The sequence below is a fragment of the Papaver somniferum genome, chromosome 9 (genome assembly GCF_003573695.1).
Source record: "Papaver somniferum cultivar HN1 chromosome 9, ASM357369v1, whole genome shotgun sequence".
Classification (NCBI taxonomy): domain Eukaryota; kingdom Viridiplantae; phylum Streptophyta; class Magnoliopsida; order Ranunculales; family Papaveraceae; genus Papaver; species Papaver somniferum.
In genome coordinates this window covers 91609902-91631028 of record NC_039366.1, presented here as the reverse complement: position 1 = coordinate 91631028, position 21127 = coordinate 91609902, and the positions used below count along the sequence as shown (strand labels likewise).

The window sequence follows — 21127 nt, the reverse complement described above, 5'->3', positions numbered from 1 at the left end:
AAGCAGCTTGCATAAATTTTGTAGCTAAATCAGTGATTGATTTCTCTCCTTCAACAGCCATTGTTAAAAGTAATTTTTCCTTGAAAGTATTTGTTGAGATTTCAGTATTGATAATACAACTTTGATTTGGTCTTTTAAACATAGGGTACCTTATAAAATTATGGGTTTGGATTGATTTCTGAATGATATTCATCCGGAAATCTTGCAATTGAGAGGATATGATGTGCTGATTATTCTCATTGAGTGGACGAAGTAAAATAGGAAAGTTAACAGAATAGCTGTGACCACCACCGATAATGACGAGAAGAAAAAACTGAAAGAGTTTGTAACGGTTGATTTGAATTTTGAATTTCCTTTGGACCTGGTAACTCATAACCCACTGAATCGTTTTTGGAACTCGATAGAGAAGATTTTCCAGAAGAACAGATTTGACAAAATGTAGAATCACAATAGCTTCAAAAAGCATATTAACAACTTTTGCAAACGCCTGAATTACACCAGCAACCATGGTAAACACCAGTTGGGATATTAATTTGTAAACACATTAAGGAGAAAAAAATTAGCAACTCATGGATTTTTTGAAAACTTGTATTTAATCTTTAAAAAACAAAATTTCAGAATAGCAAAAGAGAAAGATTAGAACAGTATAATCATAGAAATCAAATAAAAGAACAGGAAGAAAGATTATTTCATGTAAAAAGATCAAAAGATGATGAAAAATTTTAAGAATTTTGGAAACTGAGTTAACTCAGATTTGTCGCCCGATTTCCTGAACTTCACCCTATTTTGCTCCCATAAAAATTTCTTTTGGGAGGTTTGAGGGTTGGATCATGGACGATCAAATATCGTTTGTCAATTGGTCCAAGCAAAGATAATCCTTCCATGTGGTTCCAGCAGTTAGCCCATTCTTTCTCAATGTGGCCAAATTAATGTATGCGTCAGTTAACTGAGCTAAGTCGACATCGAAATATATGAGTGGCATATCTAGCAACAAATCATCCAGGATGCAAAAAAATGAAATTATGATGGTCGTCGTAACTTCCGTGTGTGGATTATGAAACCTCGATCCAGACAAACCTTCTGAAAGTAAAAGATTTGAAAGAAGCAACACCCAGAGAAGAGAGGACTAGGAGGAGATTTCTTGGAACTTGCAACCCAGCAACCATGCGAACTCTTGAAGTCCTTTCTTCTTCAGCACTAATCCAAACTAGATTCCACAAATCTTCAAATCATAACCCCATTTGTTCATCTCTTCCCTTCTTCAATGCAAATCCACTCATGAATTCTTCTTTCCAAAAGATTTCTGTAAACAAATCCAGATTCAAGATTTCTTCAACATCATCACCATCAATTTCGTCTGAACCCATAATAAACCCATCATCACTTGAGAATGAATTTCAAGAAGAAGGGGAAGAGGAGAAATTCGACTGGTTTTCACACTGGTATCCAGTAATTCCACTCTGTGATTTAGATAAGAGGGTCCCACATGCAAAGAGAGTAATGGGTTTAGACATTGTTGTGTGGTGGGATAGAAATGAAGATAAATGGCAAGTATTTGATGATAGTTGTCCTCATAGATTAGCTCCTCTTTCAGAAGGTAGAATTGATCAGTGGGGAAGGTTGCAGTGTGTTTATCATGGATGGTGTTTTGATGGTGCTGGTGATTGCAAATTCATTCCACAAGCACCAATTGATGGCCCACCGGTAACAATCCTTAATTCTTCTCAATTCATTGCTAAGTAAATCACTGTTCTGCGTCTTGAGTATCTTTGGTAAGAAGTGTTCTTAAAATTTTCCATTAAACTCTAAGAAACAATGTCACTTCTTAATGATCAACCGTCAGTGGATTGAAAAGATGAGACATAGATTAGCTGGTGGGTGCATTGTGCTTATTCATTCTGCTAAATCATATGAAGATTTCGTATTGTTTGATGGCTCTAGATGAGTTAAATTATAGTGACTAGGAATCCAGCTATTCCCCTAGATTATACTGTTACTATGGCTATATTAGACGAGATAGATAGTGTGGATGCAAATATCTCATTCATTTGCTTTTATAACCATTGACATTTATATATTTCGGAAGTTAATAGCTATTGGTACTTCCAAAGTTGGTTGCACAACACATGACTAACATCCAGTTGTGCAATATGGCCTACAGGTTAACATTTTCAAGAAAGCATGTGCCAGAGTGTATCCAAGTTTGGAGCAAAATGGACTACTTTGGTTTTGGCCAAACACAGACCCTCAATACAAACATATTGCTACGAAAGAAAAACCTCCATATATCCCAGAGTTGGATGATCCATCGTTTTCATCTTTAATGGGGAATAGAGAAATTCCCTACGGGTATTCCTTTCTTGACATTATTTGTTTTGTTTTTTTACATTTGTAACATTCTTCTTTTGTTGCTCATTCTTTGAAAGCTTTGCTCCTTTAACTTCATGTATTTCTATTCCATTTCAGATATGAAGTTCTGATCGAAAATCTCATGGACCCTGCTCATGTTCCATATGCGCATTATGGAATAATGCGAATACCCAACAAATCCTGTTAAGTTCTCTTCTTACTTTGTAAAAAGTGTGACTGAATATTAGGCATTACTTTTTCTTTGCTTCCGTGTTCGGTTTGTAATGCTACTGACTTAGAACGAGCAAATTTTCTTCACAGCTAAGCTTGACAGAGAAGGTGGTACACCTATCGAGATTAATGTACAAAGGTTAGATAAAACGGGCTTCCTTGCGAAGCAGGACCGTGGGCATAACAAATTTATAGCGCCATGCGTGTTTTATTCTTATCCGAATATGACATCAGGGAGTGGATCTCAATCATCTGTTGGTAGTGAAAAGGTAAACTAACCATCTTTATCTATTGAGTTTCTCAACTAAATTTCATTATAACATTTTGTTTCTTTCTTTACTTATTCGGAATAGTTCACATATGTATACTGCACTATTGTCTATATGTGTAACATTTTTCCGACTTAAGAATTATAAACATTGAACAGTTCCCAGAAAAAAAAAATTATTTCACTTTTCTATATGTTGAGTTCTTTTCATTTGAAAAGAAATATATGTCCACGAATAAAATTGTCAATGGGGGGCATGGTTTTCTGTACGATGCATGTTTATTGAAACAAGTCTCTCACATTCATTTTTGAACTTGTAACTTTAAGAAATTATTCATGGATGCTGTAGTGCAGATTATTTTTTGGTTAATTTTATTTTGACAACTATATAATAAATGTGATTTTGTATATGACCTTTGAGTTCAGCATTTGACAGAAGTCCAAACTTGTATTGAGATGTTCGAAACTGTTTGACATATTTAATCTAGTAGCGGCTTAAAAAGTCCAAGATTTACAAAATATTTAGCTGTTTTTAAATCTTGTTCAGGCGGCACCAGAAGCTGTTAAAAAACGGCAAATGCTGCTTATATTTTTGTGCATCCCAGTTGGTCCTGGTAGAAGCAGAGTTATATGGACGTTTCCGAGAAATTTTGGACAATGGCTTGACAAAATTATTCCCAGATGGGTCTTTCATGTGGGACAGAACTTGATTCTTGATTCAGATTTGTATCTTCTTCACTTGGAGGTAACTATTGAAGTATACATTTGAATCCGTCCTATATTTCATGGTGTTTTATTTTATTTTTTTTCCTTCCTAGAATGTGAAGTTGTATCAGAAAACAGAAGTTACTGCGGTTTCAATAGAAAGCGCCAGTCCGAGAATGATATTGAAAATGCATGCTATTTTTGTTATGTCTAATTTCTTTTTTGATGGTTGCAGTCTATTGATGTTGATTCAATAAATTCGTTGCAATCTTAATATGGTCGGTTTAAATGCCATGATCTTTTCTTCTATCTGTAGGAGCATAAGCTAATGGATGTTGGATACACCAATTGGCAAAAGGCGTGCTTTGTGCCCACCAAGTCAGATGGTCTTGTTGTTGCCTTCAGAAAGTGGTTAAGAAAATATTCAGGTGGTCAAATCGATTGGGGTACCAAGTTCAAGGGGATTCTTCCCCCAACTCCTCCCAAAGAGCAGCTAATGGACAGGTAATTGATATGCTTAAACTTCATGCACTAGAGAAATCAGAAATGTCATTTATTTACAAGTGTTATACTTATGTAGTTTGGGTCTCTGATGTCTAGATAATAGGTTGGCCAAATTTTTATACACAAATAATTGATCGGTAGTTGATTGAATCACTACACATATTTATCCTTGAACATATTTCACTCCGCAAGACCAAAAGGATTCTTACTGTGTTGCAAGTTTGAAAACGGCCAGGTTCTTGCATACTTAATGAGATGACTCTCTCGTGCTAATGGTACATATAATTAGGATAGAAAGGAATAAGGAGAATAATAGCCTTAGCAAAAATTATTGAAATGCTAATAACTGCGTGTTCACATACTAGTTGATATCTGTTAGACGACAATAATGGTGGAGGAAAGTTTCACATGGCGTCAAACATCCATATTGCTCGGAGATGATTGAATGCCTCATTGTGATTCTGTTGACCCAACATGGCAGTGAAATCCTACCATGTGAGAGATGTCGAATTAATTATACTACTTTTGACATGGTTTATTTGAATTGTAATTTTTTTTATGGATAATCACACCATGGAGGAGCCTCTCTTAGCTTTAGCTCCCTATTCTTGCTCTGAGATTTATTCTGTGTCCCAATCACCCTCCTCATCCTTCAGGCTAGCTCGCATGGCCGTGTCCTTGAATACAAAAACGGGAAGTATGTTCATGCGTACCATTAAATTCACTGTTGGAACCAGATAATTCCCAACTTTTAATAGTTTGAATTTCTTGCACGTTGACTGTATTCCAGGTACTGGTCTCACGTGGTAAACTGCAGTAGCTGTCGTGTCGCACTTAAGGGTCTAAGAATTCTGGAAGTTGCCTTGCCTATTGTGGCAGTAGTTGCAATTGGAATTGTTGCAGCTGTAAAGCAAGGTTTTCTGGCGTCGATGGCTGTGCGGATTAGTATAGTCACTCTAGCGGTGTTGTGTTTTGCTGCTTCAAAATGGCTTTCTCACTTCATTTACAAGAACTTCTATTTCCACGACTATAATCACGCTCTAAGATGATGTCTTGTCATTTTATATCTGTAAGTAGCCATTATCCTTACTCTATTATAGTGATAATTATTCTTATGCTGGATGCATTTTGATCTCCGAAAAGGTCCTTGTAGTTGATTGCCAACAATTACAACTCCACATGATTCACAATATTCTCTAGTCTTCTTTTTTTCATCTTTATTTAGTGAAGGCAAGTGTTTCCTCAGGCACAAGTTCCACTTCTTTATAGCCCCAAAGTTTCTTGCACAGAGCAATCCACCCTATTCCAGTTTCTAGCCATTTCAATGGGCTGATCACCCTTTTCAAGAGTGTGCTAGTTAAAAGTAAATATCCCATCAACAAATTGGTTTCACTAGTTCACTTTATTCTCTTACCTTTTCTTCTTGTCTTATTTCCAACCTATCATGTCATACCTCTGGACCTTATTTTGCCTTGATAACACGAACAGGAAATCGAGATACCTATTTCAGATTGAACCTTCGTTTGATCTCTTTAAATAGTGTTGTCTACACAGATGTAAGTTTTTGCGTTCACTTGATTATATATATACACGAAATGTATGCAGTTAACTGTAACTGTCTTTTGCTCGATTCATTTTTCATTTCTATGTAAAGTGTAAACTGATAAATTTGTGGAAACATAGATTTGTATATTATACTAAAAACTGTCAAAGGATTCTGTAGTCTGTGTAAAAAGAAGATCCTCCTTGGTATAACATAACTTGCTACATGTAATTTTCTTGAGAAATCATAATATACTATCAAAAGAATTCAACAGGAAGAAAGTTCATGGAAAAGGTTAGACTGGTTGGATCTAGGCGACTACCAACCATGGGTTTTATATTATGCAAGGAATACATATTAAAACAAAGTCTAAAACCATATACTGGTTTGGATTAAAAGCAATGACAAATTGTAATCTGTATCAGACTTCATCTCCGTTCCAGCTATTCTTCATCTTGGGTCCAAGTGGTCCTTCCTCTCCAAACACTTCATTTGGAAGGCTGTTAACAAATTTCTCAAATTGAGTTTTAAGATTCCCAGGAAGCAATTTCTCAACATTCTTCAGTTCTTCTCTGGTATCATAGTTAATCTTCGGACCCCATGGCCGGTTAAAATTCAACCATGGTGGCTCGGCAACAATTGAACCCAAATACTCGGCTGAAACCAACTCAAATTTCTCTCCAGTATCCATCATAATTTTGCTCTTTGAAGTGTCATTTCGAATTCCAATATCATTATTCCCTTGTAAGACTAATCCAGGTCTCTCATAAAACGCATGACCGTGCAACGAAGAGTAAGCTGTGACTTTATTTTTACCACTTGCAAATTCAACCTCGGATGCATTCAACCATGTACCACCACTATGTTCTGAATAATAGACCCTCCACAGCTCCCCGTTGAAATTACTTACTCTTAATGTCATATGTTCCCAGTCTCCAACATGTTCACCTATCTTGCCTAGTGGAATGTTAATGAATTTTACCTTGGCCCTTGCCGCCCCGTTAAACGGGTAAAAGACCCAGATTGAAATATCAGTAAATGTTGCACCTAGCATGGGTTTGACGTGAAAATAAGCATTTGAGGACTGCAAATCTCCTTTCTTAACTTTTCCTTTGGCAGCTCCATCAATAGGAAGATCCAACCAATACATGCCATCATTGGAACCGCCTTGTGGAAGATTCGAACCGGTTGAGTCGATCCGAACAGGATTTGATTCTTCACCTAGTTTATGTAATAGAGCCCCATTGTTGAAAAACCAAGACACTGACGAGGGAAGAAATGGTTCGTCGGGATGCAAGTAAATCAAGGGAGAATAAGTTTGTATTATGCTCTTAATTTGCTCCAAATTAGGCATATGAGATAAACCGAACTGTTTGTTTTTCAAACAAGATAAGGCTGAAGCTGCACCATCAACTTGAAATGTACCCACACAAACACCATGAGCCTGGGTTCCTCTTGTTTTGGGTCTCAATGTATAGATATTAACCTTACTTGATTGATCTGCCTTATCATCTCCCCATACCCATGTGTCCTTCTCGCATTCTTCTGCAAAGTCCGCTCGAACTACCCGAATTTTGTCCAGCGGTGGCTTCTCCGGTGAGTTAGTCACCATAAGACCAACAGATTTATAACCCTCTCGTGGAACTGGAGACCAAATATAACCATTTCCATCTTGTTTAATCTTCACAGACTCGCTACTCCAAACAAGTATGTAATCAACGGGCGTCCTAAGTATGTCACCTGCAACATCTTTCCCTGCCAGAACCCAACCAAATGGAGACTTGTTGCTGGGTTGGCTATAACAACCAAGCATGAGAAACCCATCTGATATCTGCGAAGGTTCGAAAAATGTCACACCAAGATTATCTATTCCACCTTCATGAGTAGCCCAAATCTTTGTAAAAGTTGAGACCTGACATACTTCTAATCCTCCTAAGTTTATACTTCCATTTGCAAATCCTTCGCCTGTAATCCAAAAATGAAATGAGAAAGTGAAACATAAATAAATGCAACAAGAACAAAAGAATAAGTAGAACTAAAAGTTTATGCATGAGACATACCTGCTGGCCAAATTGGCAGTGGAGAAGGAAGTTTGAAAACTGTTTGAATTGGCAAAACCTGTTCTACTTTCTTGGAGAGATTTGTTGAAGGAAAAGAGAGACAGTTGCCCATGGTTTTCCAGAGCTACAGAGAAAATCTGAGTTAGAAATGAGACAATATTTTAAGGATAGAATAACAGCAAGGGTATTATAAGTATATTCTTTTATGGAGAGTAAAGGTAAAGGAGATGGTCATTAAGACATTTCGTGCAAGGAATGTTTGTCATACTCGTATTAGTTGTGAATCAATGGTTAGCTTGCTACTAGTAGTAAACCAACCACAACAAATATATACTCTTGAAAACTAAGTTTGGTTACCAAGTCAAGAAAAGATTAGCTTCTTATCTTGATTTCCTTGTAACTTACTACTGATAACAGAAAAAGAAGACGACGTATCTCTTCCTCCATGGATCATTTTCCATATACTAATTACATGACGGGTTTACGTTTTATCCATACTGATATGACTCAGTCGAGTTTTCAGTACAAACTTTAATGTGTCAGGCATGCATCTCCTTACTCAGTCATGTAGGTGATACATGCCTACAATCAATAAAAGACATATCATGCCTGACACATTTAAACAGCCAAAGAGTCATTATTTGTCTTGTTGTGACTTAAATCAGTTTCGACTCAGTTGAGTTTTCTGTAGGTCAAATCGCAATCAAGCTGTCTGCAGTGGCAAATTTTTTAATTGGAGTCTTGATTGATCAGACGCCTGATAGAACAACTTGGAAGGATTTATGCACGGTTTTTATGGACAGAATAGGATTGGAATAAGATGATGAGGATAAAGGGTAGCTCATGTAGGACGCATGAAACCGCCAAATGATTAATGACACCGTTGGGATACCGACTCTAAACTCGTCATAAGCCCATGAGTAGAACTCAACTCGAAAACCAGTTGATTAGAAGAGGGAAACCATTGACTTATAAACTACCAATTAAGCCTCATCTAACCAATGTGGGACTAGCATCTCAACATCCCACCACGCTTCCAGACCGAACGTCCTCGTTGGCCCACTCTATCGACACTGACCCTAAGGTAACCCTTTCTCTTATGGCGGCTTCACTCCCCTATCAGTATTCAATGCGGATGACAACTACGCCCATACATAGGTGCCCCAACACTTTAATCTAGCCTATAGGTCACCCCTTCCGTGGAACGGGCATGGGTCATGGTGGTTGGCTCTGATACCAGATGATAGGATCCTGATACTAATCACACAAGACCCTAATACTAACACAAATCATGATAACAGTTGATCTGTTGATTGGAGATCAGCCACCTCAATAAGCAGAGCTTACTTAAATTGATTTTATTAATTTTTTTGGATAACTCAAACCCTAAAACAAACTATATATTTATAATAATCAATACTTGTAATGCAAGGAAATAACTCTAAACTAATTACTAAAAGCACGCCTAATTTTATTTGGCGTCGGTGTCCCAACAGACACAAGCAAGGTTTTGGATGTATCAAAGAAAACAACCCAAATCATGAAAATATTGCTACTTTTTTTCCTTGGACTTTGTGTAGTACTACTATCTTTAATTTACACGCCCTATCTGCTCACGGGGATAAATTGACACTATTTAACAGGATTTTAAGGAAAATGTATCCGATGGATGAATTTGAGAGAAGAAAACATTCTTATTTGCAAATGAATTTTCTTTTTCAGAATATTTGTATCGATGCAACGGACGTTTCTGCTAGAGTGCCACACCAAACGTGAGAATGGTTGTCGATATGCAAGCTCCAAAGATAATTCCTTTCCAGCCATGTTTTCAAGGCAAGTACCTAAAGGTTGTAGAATTACATGAAAGTACTATGTGGTGGTGATGACTGATGACACTAACAGCTGCAGATTGCATGGCGAGATCATGAGCACATGCCGAGTATCGGAACTGTTGTAAACATGCCTGATCCTGATTACTTGTAAGCTTATACAACTGGGTCTGTTGGTTCACAGAACCAAACGGCTACTGGCCAAATTACCTTACTGCTTATTGAGGAACGAATCGGGGTATCGGATACTGAAATGTATTTCCCACAAACCCATTTTGCAGTGTACCGACTTTTCTGTCTACGTATATGTAGTACATGTCCATACAAGAACCTTCAACAAGCTCCACACAGTACAACAATGTCATAAATGATCACCAACATCATCTAGATCCTGATCCAGGCTAGAAAAGAAGAAACATAGGTCTTCTTCACAGGAAATAGTCATTCTTGCACGCCTTAGGAACCAACTTTGTAAACCAGTTCAAAAGTGCATCGAACCATCCCTCTGCCTCATTTACTAGACTTGTCAACAAAGCACCCTCAATCCTTTAGTCTTGAAAAGTCCTCATCAATCGTAGCATGGTGCATTATCTATCTAGCCTCTTTTTGCTTAGCATCTGACCCTCTCTAAGACTAGCTGTGTTCCAACAAGAATCATAAACAGATCCCAACCATCCATTTACATCTGTTTTTACATGCAAGTTAAACACAACATACATAATTCAATTAAGAAATGACAAAATTATATTTACGGTCCTTTATCTAGTTATGCAACACAAAAGAAAACACTTAAAAGAATAAAAGAGGCACTACTTAAACTGTACCAACCAATCAGAAACCTACTTTCCCATCTTATGTAATTGGTGAACACAAGGAGACCACTTATATATTAATGTGCTAGTTAGAACTGAAAAGTGGCTTTAGGCAATACAGACCTCATCTTATTTTTAAACTTCCTAAGTAAGGAAGCTCCAGTGGTTCCTTTATCAACCAAACCACCATTAAGAACGCCCATCTACCAGTCGACATTGTTAAGATATCATAATATCTTGACAGCCTGGCATATATACGCAGTTATAGAGTATATATCCTTGTTATCTAGGTGTTGTACGATCAGTTATGGTCATATATGTTTGTATATTTTCTTCCTTTTTTATCTGTTGTAATGCCTTATAAGTTGGGAGCTTTTACCCATTGCAATATACAGAGAGAGTTTATCTCATTCAGAGTTGTGTCTTTCTCTATGCTCATGTTTATCATGACATCAGAGCCAACAACGATCTGAGATCCATTCCTCCACTGCATAACCTTTTTGAAACAACTTTAGTCTTAGTTATTCAGAGAAAGATACCTTTTCAATTCCTGTGGTTCTCAATCTTTACCCAAAACCCTAAAGTCAGAAAATCAAGTTACTTCTTCAAATCTGTTAACATGTCTCGAGAAGATTCTCAACCTATCACTACGAAATTTGATGGAACAAACTATACTCATTGGTCTTTTCTTATGAGGAGTTTTCTAAAAGGAAAAAGTATGTGGAAATATATTGATGGAACAGAGAAGTGTCCTAAAACAAGCAGCTCCACCAGCAAAGACAAGGATTCAACAACTGATCTCAATGAAACATGGGAAATCAACAATCACAAGATTTTAACTTGGATCGGCAACACTGTATCACCTCAATCAGTATGCATCTTACCAGTTTTGATGTTGCAAAAGATGCATGGGATTTTCTTTCAAAAAGGTACACACAAATAAACTTTGCTCAAAGATATAAACTTGAACAAGATATATGTTCCATGAAACAAGCAAATGATCAGTCTATCTCTGATTTTCATTCTGAAATGTCTGTAATCTGGAATCAATTGGCTCTTATGGAGCCAAAATGGACAACTGACCTAGAATTGTGGGAAAAGTATAGAGAAGAAACAAGAGTGGTGCAACTTTTAATGGCAATACAAGATGATTATGAGTCAGTTAGAGGTGTTATTCTTCATCGCTCACCTCTTCCATTTGTTGAGTCTGCTTTGTCAGAGCTTATTACTGAGGAAACACGGAAACGTATCAAGCCAGAACCTTCAGGAGTGTTTGCTATGCCTTCTTCGCGACCAACTTTCAACTTCCAGAGAAGTAATCCAACAAATAATTCAACACAGCGTGGCTTGTCTCAGGTTCAATATAATAACTGTAAGAAATTTGGTCACATGGCAAGAAATTGTACTCTTCCGCCAGTACCAGTGCCACCAGATACACCTACAACTCAATGCAACTACTTCAAGGAAATGGGACACTCCACAAGGAATTGTACATCTCCATCATCCAAGAACATGAGAAGGCAGAATTCATATGGTGGAAAAACAAGATTTGGTGGGAAAACTAGATACACTGTTGCACCAGTCTCATATGTTACACCAGCCTCGTCTGTATCAACTCAAACTGCACAACCAACATCTACAAGCTGTGACTCATCAACTTCAGTGCCAAATCTTGCTGAGATACAAGAAATGATCAAGCAGGCACTCTCAATTGGTAACAACTCTGCTGCTGCATCTGTTTTCTCAGCTCCATCAGGTATTTTCTCAACTGGTTGGTATCTAGACTCTGGAGCATCAAATCACATGACTTATGACTCAAAAGTCTTTGATAATTTTCATCCTATTGTAGCTCCTAAGATACATACTGGTGATGGGACTGTTGTTACAGCAAGCCATATTGGTGTGATAAAAGTCTCGAGTAACATATGTGTACCAGATGTTTTGCTTGTTCCTAAGATCACAATGAATCTTATTTCCATTGGACAATTGTGTGATCAAGGTTTTAACATCATTTTCTCTCCTATTGGTTGTGCTATCCAGGATCTCAAAACAGGGAAGCTAGTTGGGATAGGCCGTAGAGTTGGCCGATTATATCTACTCAAGTCTCTAATCATTCCCTCAAAAGTGCAAAATCATGTCGTTGCTGCAACTACTACTCCATCTCATACCACTACGTCTCAATTCATGTCTTGGCATTCTAGGTTAGGTCATGTTTCCTTTTCTCGTCTTTCATATATGATCAATAAGGGTTTACTGGGAGATACTCAGTTAGATAAAGAACCAAATTGCATCTCTTGTAAACTGGAAAAACAACCATCTCTTTCCTTTAATCTTAGCACTTCTACCTCAACTGAACCATTTGCTCTTATACACTCTGATGTCTGGGGTAAATCTCCAATTATGTCAAAGGGAGGTGCTTTATATTATGTAAGTTTTATTGATGATTATTCGCGTTATACATGGGTATATTTATTCAGCTCTAGAGCTGATTTTCTAAAGTTATATATTGATTTCTCAACCATGATAAAAACTCAGTTTGGTAAAGTAATCAAAGTCTTTCGTGATGATCAGGGTGGGGAATACATTTCTAACCCATTCAAAGAGTTTCTTAAAACTCAAGGTATCATTCTTCAATTGTCTTGTACTGAAACTCCAGAACCAAATGGAGTTGCGGAACGTAAACACCGTCATATTATAGAGACAGCTAGAACTCAGTTGATCTCTGGTTCTGTACCTTCCAATTTTTGGGGAGAATCAGTTCTTACCGCAGTCTACACTATCAATAGAGTCCCAACAACCGTTATTGGAGGTATATCTCCTTATGAGCGTTTTTATGGTGAAAAACCAAACTATTCTGAGCTTCGAGTCTTTGGTTCAACTTATTTTGTGCTCCTTCCAGAACGTGAACGTCATAAACTTGGTCAAAAGAATGTCTTGTGTGTCTTTCTTGGCTATGGTATTGAACAAAAAGGGTATCGTTGTTATGATCCAGTTAATAGAAAGCTTTGTGTTTCTCGTCATGTTACATTCTGGGAGAAAGTTCCTTTCTGGTCACTTCCAAGCAGCAAATGTTCATCTTTTGAGTCTTTCACTTACTCTGATCCATTTTCTAGTGAATCCAATCCTAGCACTTCCTCTATATCTACTCCTGAGAGCCCATCTCCTCTAGTTGCTGATCCACCAAATACTGAATATCAAGACCACTCTATGACTTGGCCCAACAATGCAGACCTGGAAAGAGATCCTAAAGATGATGTCTTGTCACCTCGAAACCGAACACCACCAGCTAAGTACTCATATTATCATTGTTCCTTATCATCTATTATGTCATTTTATGAACCAAGAACTTACAGAGAAGTCGCAGCTATACTTGATCGGCAAGATTCAATGAAAGAAGAATTGACATCACACAGAGAAGCTGGTACATGGTAGATCTCCCACCTGGAAAGTCAGTTATAGGCAGTAGATGGGTTTTCAAAGTTAAAACCAAGTCAGATGGCAGTATAGAAAGGTGTAAATCTCGTGTAGTTGCTCAAGGCTATACTCAGGAATATGGGATTGACTATGAGGAGACTTTTGCTCATGTTGCTCGCATGGTTACTGTTCGTACACTCATTGTTGTTGCTGCCGTTCAATAGTGGAATCTTCATCAGATGGACGTAAAAAATGCTTTTCTTCATGGAGCACTACAAGAAGAGGTATATATGCAACCTCCTCCTGGTTTCTCATGCTCCAAATCAGGTGTGTAAACTTCGTAAATCTATTTATGGACTTAAACAAGCACCTCGTGCATGGTTTGAGAAGTTTAACGGTGCAATTCTTGAATATGGTTTTACACAAAGCTTTTATGACTCTGCAATGTTTACTCGATCATCTTCCAAAGGGATAGTAATCCTTCTTCTATATGTGGATGGCATGGTTATCACTGGTAGTGATCTTGAAGGAATTAATAATCTCAAAACATATCTCAGTTCTTGTTTTCAGATGAAAGATCTTGGTTTCTTAATTTAGTTTCTGGGGATTGAAGTGAGCAAATTCAACAATGGATACTTTGTATCTCAGGTTAAGTATGCATCTGAAATCATTCAACGTGCAGGCATCACAGACACTAAGGTTGTAGATACTCCTCTTGAAGTCAATGTGAGACATAGTCCAACAGATGAAACTCTATTATCCAATCCAACATTGTATCGGCAACTGGTAGGAAGTCTCAACTACTTGACTATTACTAGACCTGATATTAGTCATGCAGTACATATAGTAAGTCAATTTATGTCCGCTCCTCGCTCTACTCATTATGCTGCTGTTTTACGAATTCTACGCTACTTAAAAGGGACTTTATATCAAGGTCTTCAGTTTTCATCTAAGTCTGATCTCACCCTAAGAGCTTATTCAGATTCTGACTGGGCAGGAGATGTCACTGATCGACGCTCAATTACAGGATATTGTGTGTTTTTGGGAGATTCTCTCATATCTTGGAGGAGTAAGAAACAATCTATAGTTTCTCGTTCTAGTGCTGAAGCAGAATATCGAGCTCTTGCTCATACCACATCTGAAATTATATGTTTACGGTGGTTTCTTACTGACATGGGAATTTATCTTCGTAAACATACACCACTGTTTTGTGATAACAAGGCTGCTATACAGATTACTCACAATGATGTTTTTCATGAAAAAACTAAGCATATAGAGATTGACTATCACTTCACAAGACATTATTTCAAGCATGGTACAATTACTCTTCTTCATGTGAAGTCTGAGTTACAAATTGCTGATCTTTTCACCAAGTCACATCCTGCACCTCGTCTACAATTCTTGGTTTCCAGACTCAAGATGCGTTCTATACCACCTTGAGTCTGAGGGGGGGGGGGTGTTAAGATATCATAATATCTTGACAGCCTGGAATGTATATACGCAGTTATAGAGTATATATCCTTGTTATCTAGGTGTTGTACGATCAGTTATGGTCATATATCTTTGTATATTTTCTTCCTTTTTTATATGTTGTAATCCTTTATAAGTTGGGAGCTTTTACCCATTGCAATATACAGAGAGAGTTTATCTCATTCAGAGTTGTTGTCTTTCTTTATGCTCATGTTTATCAGACATCTCTTCATCTCTGAACAAATGCCATTGCAGAAGACTGATCTGAATGTGTTTATCAGCACCATGTTGAATACAATCTACTAATCTTGTTGAACCATGCCAAATGCCATCATCTAATCTTTGACAGTCATTGACCAAACTATCCAGTAGTTAACACTGGACTCAACAACTATATCATACAGTTGAACAGAGTACAAATAGCGAACCGTATATATAACTCCCAAAATTGCCACTAGGATAACTCCCTCTTCTATTATCATTCTGATATTGCGGACACCCACTGAATTTGAAACATGTCACCCTAATAGGTTTACGCTTGTGAATAATCACAACATAAAGCGTCTTTCTCGTCAGGCCTTCAGTTGCTTCTCGGAACATGAGTAGATAAAGCAACAACGTTCAAGGCTGAACTTTCTTGAGACCGGAGATGACACGACAACTCGACGAAGTTCTTCAGTTGTAAATAATTCCATAAGCTCCTTGTCAGCAATGAGTCTTTTCCCAAAATTTGAATTCTTATAGGGTCAAAATTTGAGTCTAGACCAGCAAGGAACTCAATAATTCGACCTTTTTCAATTCTCTTTTGTAACTTGGTGGTATCAGCTACACATTCCATGTCACATGGACGGAGGAGATTAAGTTCTTGCCATTGAGCTTTAAGAGCATTATTGTAAACTGACAGAGGTCTATTATTCTAACGTGTCTCTGTAATTCGACGATTCAAATCATAGATCTGTGTAGCATCCCCACTCACAACATAAATTTGAACAACAACGTTCCACACTTTTTTTTGCAGTGGTTGACCCGTAAAACTACTCTTGAAGTCAAGAGCCATTGAATCCAGTAACAGCTCATTACTAGGGCATTTTCTTCCATCCAAGTATCATAGGTAGAGCCACTACTGGACATACCTTGCTTCCAGTTAAATACCCAAGCTTTTGTTGAATTATGACTCTCATGGTCAAGTTACATGAGATAGTGCAGTGTGTGCATGCACAGGATTGTGTAAAGTATAATCTGGATTTGTATATTTGTTTAATATAAAAATAGCGTACAGTGATTTACGCGTATTGATATTTTTAGGGTATTCTTGTAACTGTGCATAATCAATCTACAAAATAGAGGACTTTCTCCTCTGAGTGGTCTACACTTCCATTCACTCTCTGTTGATTTCCATATGGTATTAGCGCTCAAGAGAGATAAGAGAAAACCCATCTAAATCCTTTAGCTTGATCTACTATTGCTTCGATCTTCGATCAAGATCCTGAAGCTGGTTTAAAGAAGCTACAAACTGATGTTCTTGGAAAACCTGTGCTTGTTTGTAAGTTGGTTTCTCCTTTGAAGTTTGTCTTTGTTGTTGTGTTAAAAGTAGATCTATGGCTAGTACTTGTGAGAACAATAGTTCTTCTAACTCTAACATCTCTAGAATTTCTCATAATGATAGTATGAATGTCAAGATGACATCTTGTAAATTGGATGATATCAACTACCTTATTTGGTTTCACTAGGCGAAACTTTATATCACTGGTGGAGGAAAGATTGGGCATTTAACTGGCAGCAAAGCATGTCCAGCAACCGAGATTTGGGTGGAAAAAAATGCCTTAATAATGAGATGTTACTAGATTCGACGGCTCTTGACTTCAAGAGTAGTTTTATGGGTCAGCCACTGCAAAAGAAGTGTGGAACGTTGTTGCTCAGATTTATGTGGTGAGTGGTGATGCTACACAAATCTATGATTTGAATCGTCGAGTTATAGAGACACGACAGAATAATAGACTCGGTCTACTATAATGTCGTTCAAAAGAACTTGATTTCCTCCAGCTGTGTGACATGGAGTGTGTAGCTGACACCATCAAGTTGCAGAAGAGAATTTGAAAAGGGTCGAATCATTGAGTTCCTTGCTGGTCCAGACTCTTGTGACCCCATCAAAATTCAAATATTGCGAAAGGATCCGTTGCCGACTCTTAGAAGAGTTTATGGAACTCTGAATTCTGAAGAACTTCGCAGATGTGCTATAACATCTCCTCTATCTCAAGAAAATTCAGTATTGAAGATTGTTACCACCTCTACTCATACTCCAACAATCACACTAGAAAACACCAGAAAGGATGACAAGAAAAACTTGTTATATTGTGACTATTGTAACGAGAGAAGACATGCTAGGGAGACATGCTTCAACCTCAATGGGTGTCCACAATGGCAGAATAGTAATACAAGAGGGGGCTTCTCTAGCAGCAGTGTTGGAGGAAGAAGAGGAGGTCACAATGGGGGTCCAGGAGCATACCACACAACTGATGAGGAGGAGTTTCCATCTACATTAGCCAGTGGTTCTTCTCGACCATCTCAAGCTCAACTGGAGCAGGAGCATACCACACAACTGATAAGGAGGAGTTTCCATCTACATTAGCCAGTGGTTCTTCTCGACCATCTCAAGCTCAACTGGAGGTCTCAAATGTTGTTTTCCAAGGAGAATTCAGTTGGATCTACTTCCCAACCATCTACTTTTATGGCTCAACCAGGTAACGAAGACACCTTTGGTAATGCAACTAGATCTACATATGGTAAACCTAAGGATCCTTGGATTGTCGATAGTGGAGCAACTGATCACATGTTTACCATAACATGTTTTCCACTTACAATCCTAACTCCAGTAAACCTTGCATCTTGACTGTTGATGGGTCTCCAATTATTGTTTCTGGTGAAGGGAACATTCCAATAATTAGCTTCATGTCCCTTTCTATGGTGTTTATATGTCCTGCATCTCTCTTGCAATATCCTCTCAATTAGTCACATAACTAAAGTATTAAAGTGCTTCGTCACCTTTTTTAATACACATTGTGTTTTTCAGGAAAGCACAGGGAAGGCCATTGGTTATGGTAAGGAGAGGGGGGATCTTTACTAGAACAAGAGTCGTACAAGAGCCTACAAATCAACTATTGGACCTAGTTCTGAATAGCAAGTCTGGCTATGCATAAACGATTAAGACATCCTTCTTTTGAGTATTTACAAAGGTTGTTCCGTAAGTTGTTTTTAAAACTTGATACAAATTTCATTGTAAAGCATGTGAGCTATCTAAACATCACTGTGTCTTTCATCCTTTAAGCATGAATAAAAGTTGATCTCCTTTGGCTATTGTACATAGTGATGTCTGGGGTCCTTCACGTGTCACTACTGCTTATTGTTATTATTGTTTGTTACTTTTATAGATGATTATTCACGAGTATGCTTATTGTTTTTGTTGTTTGTTACTTTTGTAGATGATTATTCACAAGTCTCTTGGGTATACTTATTGAAAGATAAGAGCGATGTCCATGTTTCCTTCAAGAACTTTCATACGTTTGTTCTTACCAGGTTTGACAGAAAAATTCAAGTGTTAAGATCTGATAAGGGTGGTGAGTATCTAAAGCAAGGTCTTTCCTCTTACCTCCTGGAACATGGGATCGTTCACCAAACCTCTTTTACTGATACCCCTTAGAAAAATGGAGTTGTTGAGCGAGAAAATCATATCTACTGGAAGTTACTAAGTGCTTGCTTTTCCAGATGAATGTGCCAAAAAAGGTATTGGGGTGATGTTGTCCTTACTGCAGCACAGCTGATTAACAAGATGCCTTTTTGGGTTCTGAATTTTCAGACACCTAATAATGTTCTAGTTAATCAGCCTTCTCGGGTTCTGAATTTTCAGACACCTAATGATGTTCTATCTCTTAGCCTTTCACGTTAACCCCAGGGTCCCTCTCCAACTAAATCTTTGGGTGTGTTTGTTATGTTGATGTCCATAAAGAATAAGAGTAAATTGGATCCAATAGCTCTCAAGTGTGTTTTCTTGGGATATTCAGCTACTCAAAAAGGCTACAGGTGTTGTCATCCTCCTACATGAAAGATTTATGAATCTATGGGTGTAACCTTTTGTGAAGATCAAGCCTACTTCTCAGGGCTTTAAGAGGCTTCTCTTCAAAGGGAGCATGGTACATATTACGAAGACCAGTCTTGGTTGATATTCCTGGTTTAATACCTATGGAAAGTGGTACTCTTAAACCTCGGGTTTTCCCACAACTTCAGATTTACAAATGAAGAGACAAGGCCCTTCGGGTAGCGTAACTAGAACCTCTTTCAATTCCGGCTGAGACAACCATAAGAGCTAATGAAGATGATATTTCAGCTGAGAAGTCTACAAATGCTATAGATGTAGATTCATTTGAGGAGTCCACAAATGTTGTGGAAGGTAGGTATCCCACTCGTACACGTAAACCTCCAACTTGATATGGGTATTCTACTGATCATTCAATCTCTAATTTTGTATCTTCTCACTGTCCGTCACCCTCTTATGTTGTTTTTGCAAACAAATTATCATTTGTACAATTCCTACAAAGGTTGAAGACGCTCTTGAGGATCCAAAGTGGAAGGAAGCTCTGATGGAAGAAAAGAAAGCTCTAAAAGGGAATTGCACATGAGACGAGGTCGGGCTACCAGAAGCAAAGAAAACTGTTGGTTACAAGTGGGTACTCACTGTTAAGTATAAGTCTGATGGGACTATTAAAAGATACAAAGCAAGATTAGTAGCCGAGATTTGTACTCAGACTTATGGAATTGACTATCAAGAAACCTTTGCTCTTGTTGCTAAGATGAACATTATTCGTGTCTTGTTATCTTTGGCAGCAAACAAGGATCGGCCACTTCAACAGTTCGATGTGAAGAATGCGTTTCTTAATGGTGACTGGAAGAGGAAGTATACATAGACATTCCTCATGAATTTCAAACAGTCCCTACTAAAGGAAAAGTGTGCAAGTTGAAGAAATCGTTATATGGTTTAAAGCAGTCTCCAAGGGCATGGTTTGACAGATTCTGCCCAAAGTATGTTGAGATATGGATTTCGTCAAAGTCAGGAAGATCATGCCTTGTTCCTCAAGCGTTCACGGAATGCTTATTGTCTATGTGGATGACAGGTGATGATGTGGAAAAAATGGGGAAGGTAAAATCTTGTTTGGTCAAAGAACTTGAGATAAAGGACCTATGAGAGGTGTTTTCTACTTCCTAGGAATTGAAGGGGCAAGATCAAAAAAAGAGTATCTATATCTCCCAAAGGAAATATGTTCTAGATTTTCTAGCTGAGACAGGGATGATGGGTTCCAGACCAATTGACACACCAATTGAACCAAATCAGAAGCTGGAAGGAGAAGACACTGGCGACATTTCAGCGGACAAAGAAAGGTATCAACGGTTATTGTTTAAACTAATTTACTTGTCTCTCACTCGCCCCGATATTGCATACTCTGTGAGCGCTGTAAGCCAATGCATGTTCCACGAAAGACACATATAGATTCAATGTAAAGTCTGCACCAGCAAAAGGGTTGTTGTTTTCTCAGAATAACCACATGGAGGTTGAGGCATACACTGATGCAGATTAGGAAGGCTCCGTGATTAATCGTAGATCTTCCTCTTGTTATTGTTCTTTTGTGAGAAAACCTAGAAACTTGGAGCAGCAAGAAGCAATCAGTTGTAGCTAGATCTAGTGCAGAAGTAGAGTTTAGCGCTATGGCTCATGGAATCTGTGAGTTATTATGGTTAAGAATATTGCTGACGGGGATTGGATTCAGTCCTAAACACCATATGAAGTTGCATTACGACAACAAGGCTGCCATTAGTAGTGATCACAATCCAGTCCAACATGATGGAACCAAAATTGTGAAAGTTTACGGACATTTCATCAAAGAGAAATTGAA

At 37.9% G+C, this 21127-nt stretch overlaps 2 protein-coding genes across 2 annotated transcripts; one reads left to right on the top strand and one right to left on the bottom strand.

Moving 5' to 3' along the window:
- Positions 1–848: 848 nt before the first annotated feature.
- LOC113308864 (protochlorophyllide-dependent translocon component 52, chloroplastic-like) lies at positions 849–5765 on the top strand. Its single transcript, XM_026557309.1, has 7 exons — positions 849–1704; positions 2162–2349; positions 2467–2552; positions 2671–2849; positions 3396–3593; positions 3870–4057; positions 4848–5765. Exons 1-7 carry the CDS (start codon positions 1165–1167, stop codon positions 5104–5106), a joined length of 1638 nt encoding a protein of 545 aa, XP_026413094.1. The 5' UTR covers positions 849–1164; the 3' UTR covers positions 5107–5765.
- Positions 5766–5887: 122 nt separating this feature from the next.
- On the bottom strand, positions 5888–7805 carry LOC113308863. Its single transcript, XM_026557308.1, has 2 exons — positions 7661–7805; positions 5888–7565 (listed from the first exon to the last, which is right to left on the bottom strand). Exons 1-2 carry the CDS (start codon positions 7770–7772, stop codon positions 6022–6024), a joined length of 1656 nt encoding a protein of 551 aa, XP_026413093.1. The 5' UTR covers positions 7773–7805; the 3' UTR covers positions 5888–6021.
- Between the last annotated feature and the right edge of the window lie 13322 nt (positions 7806–21127).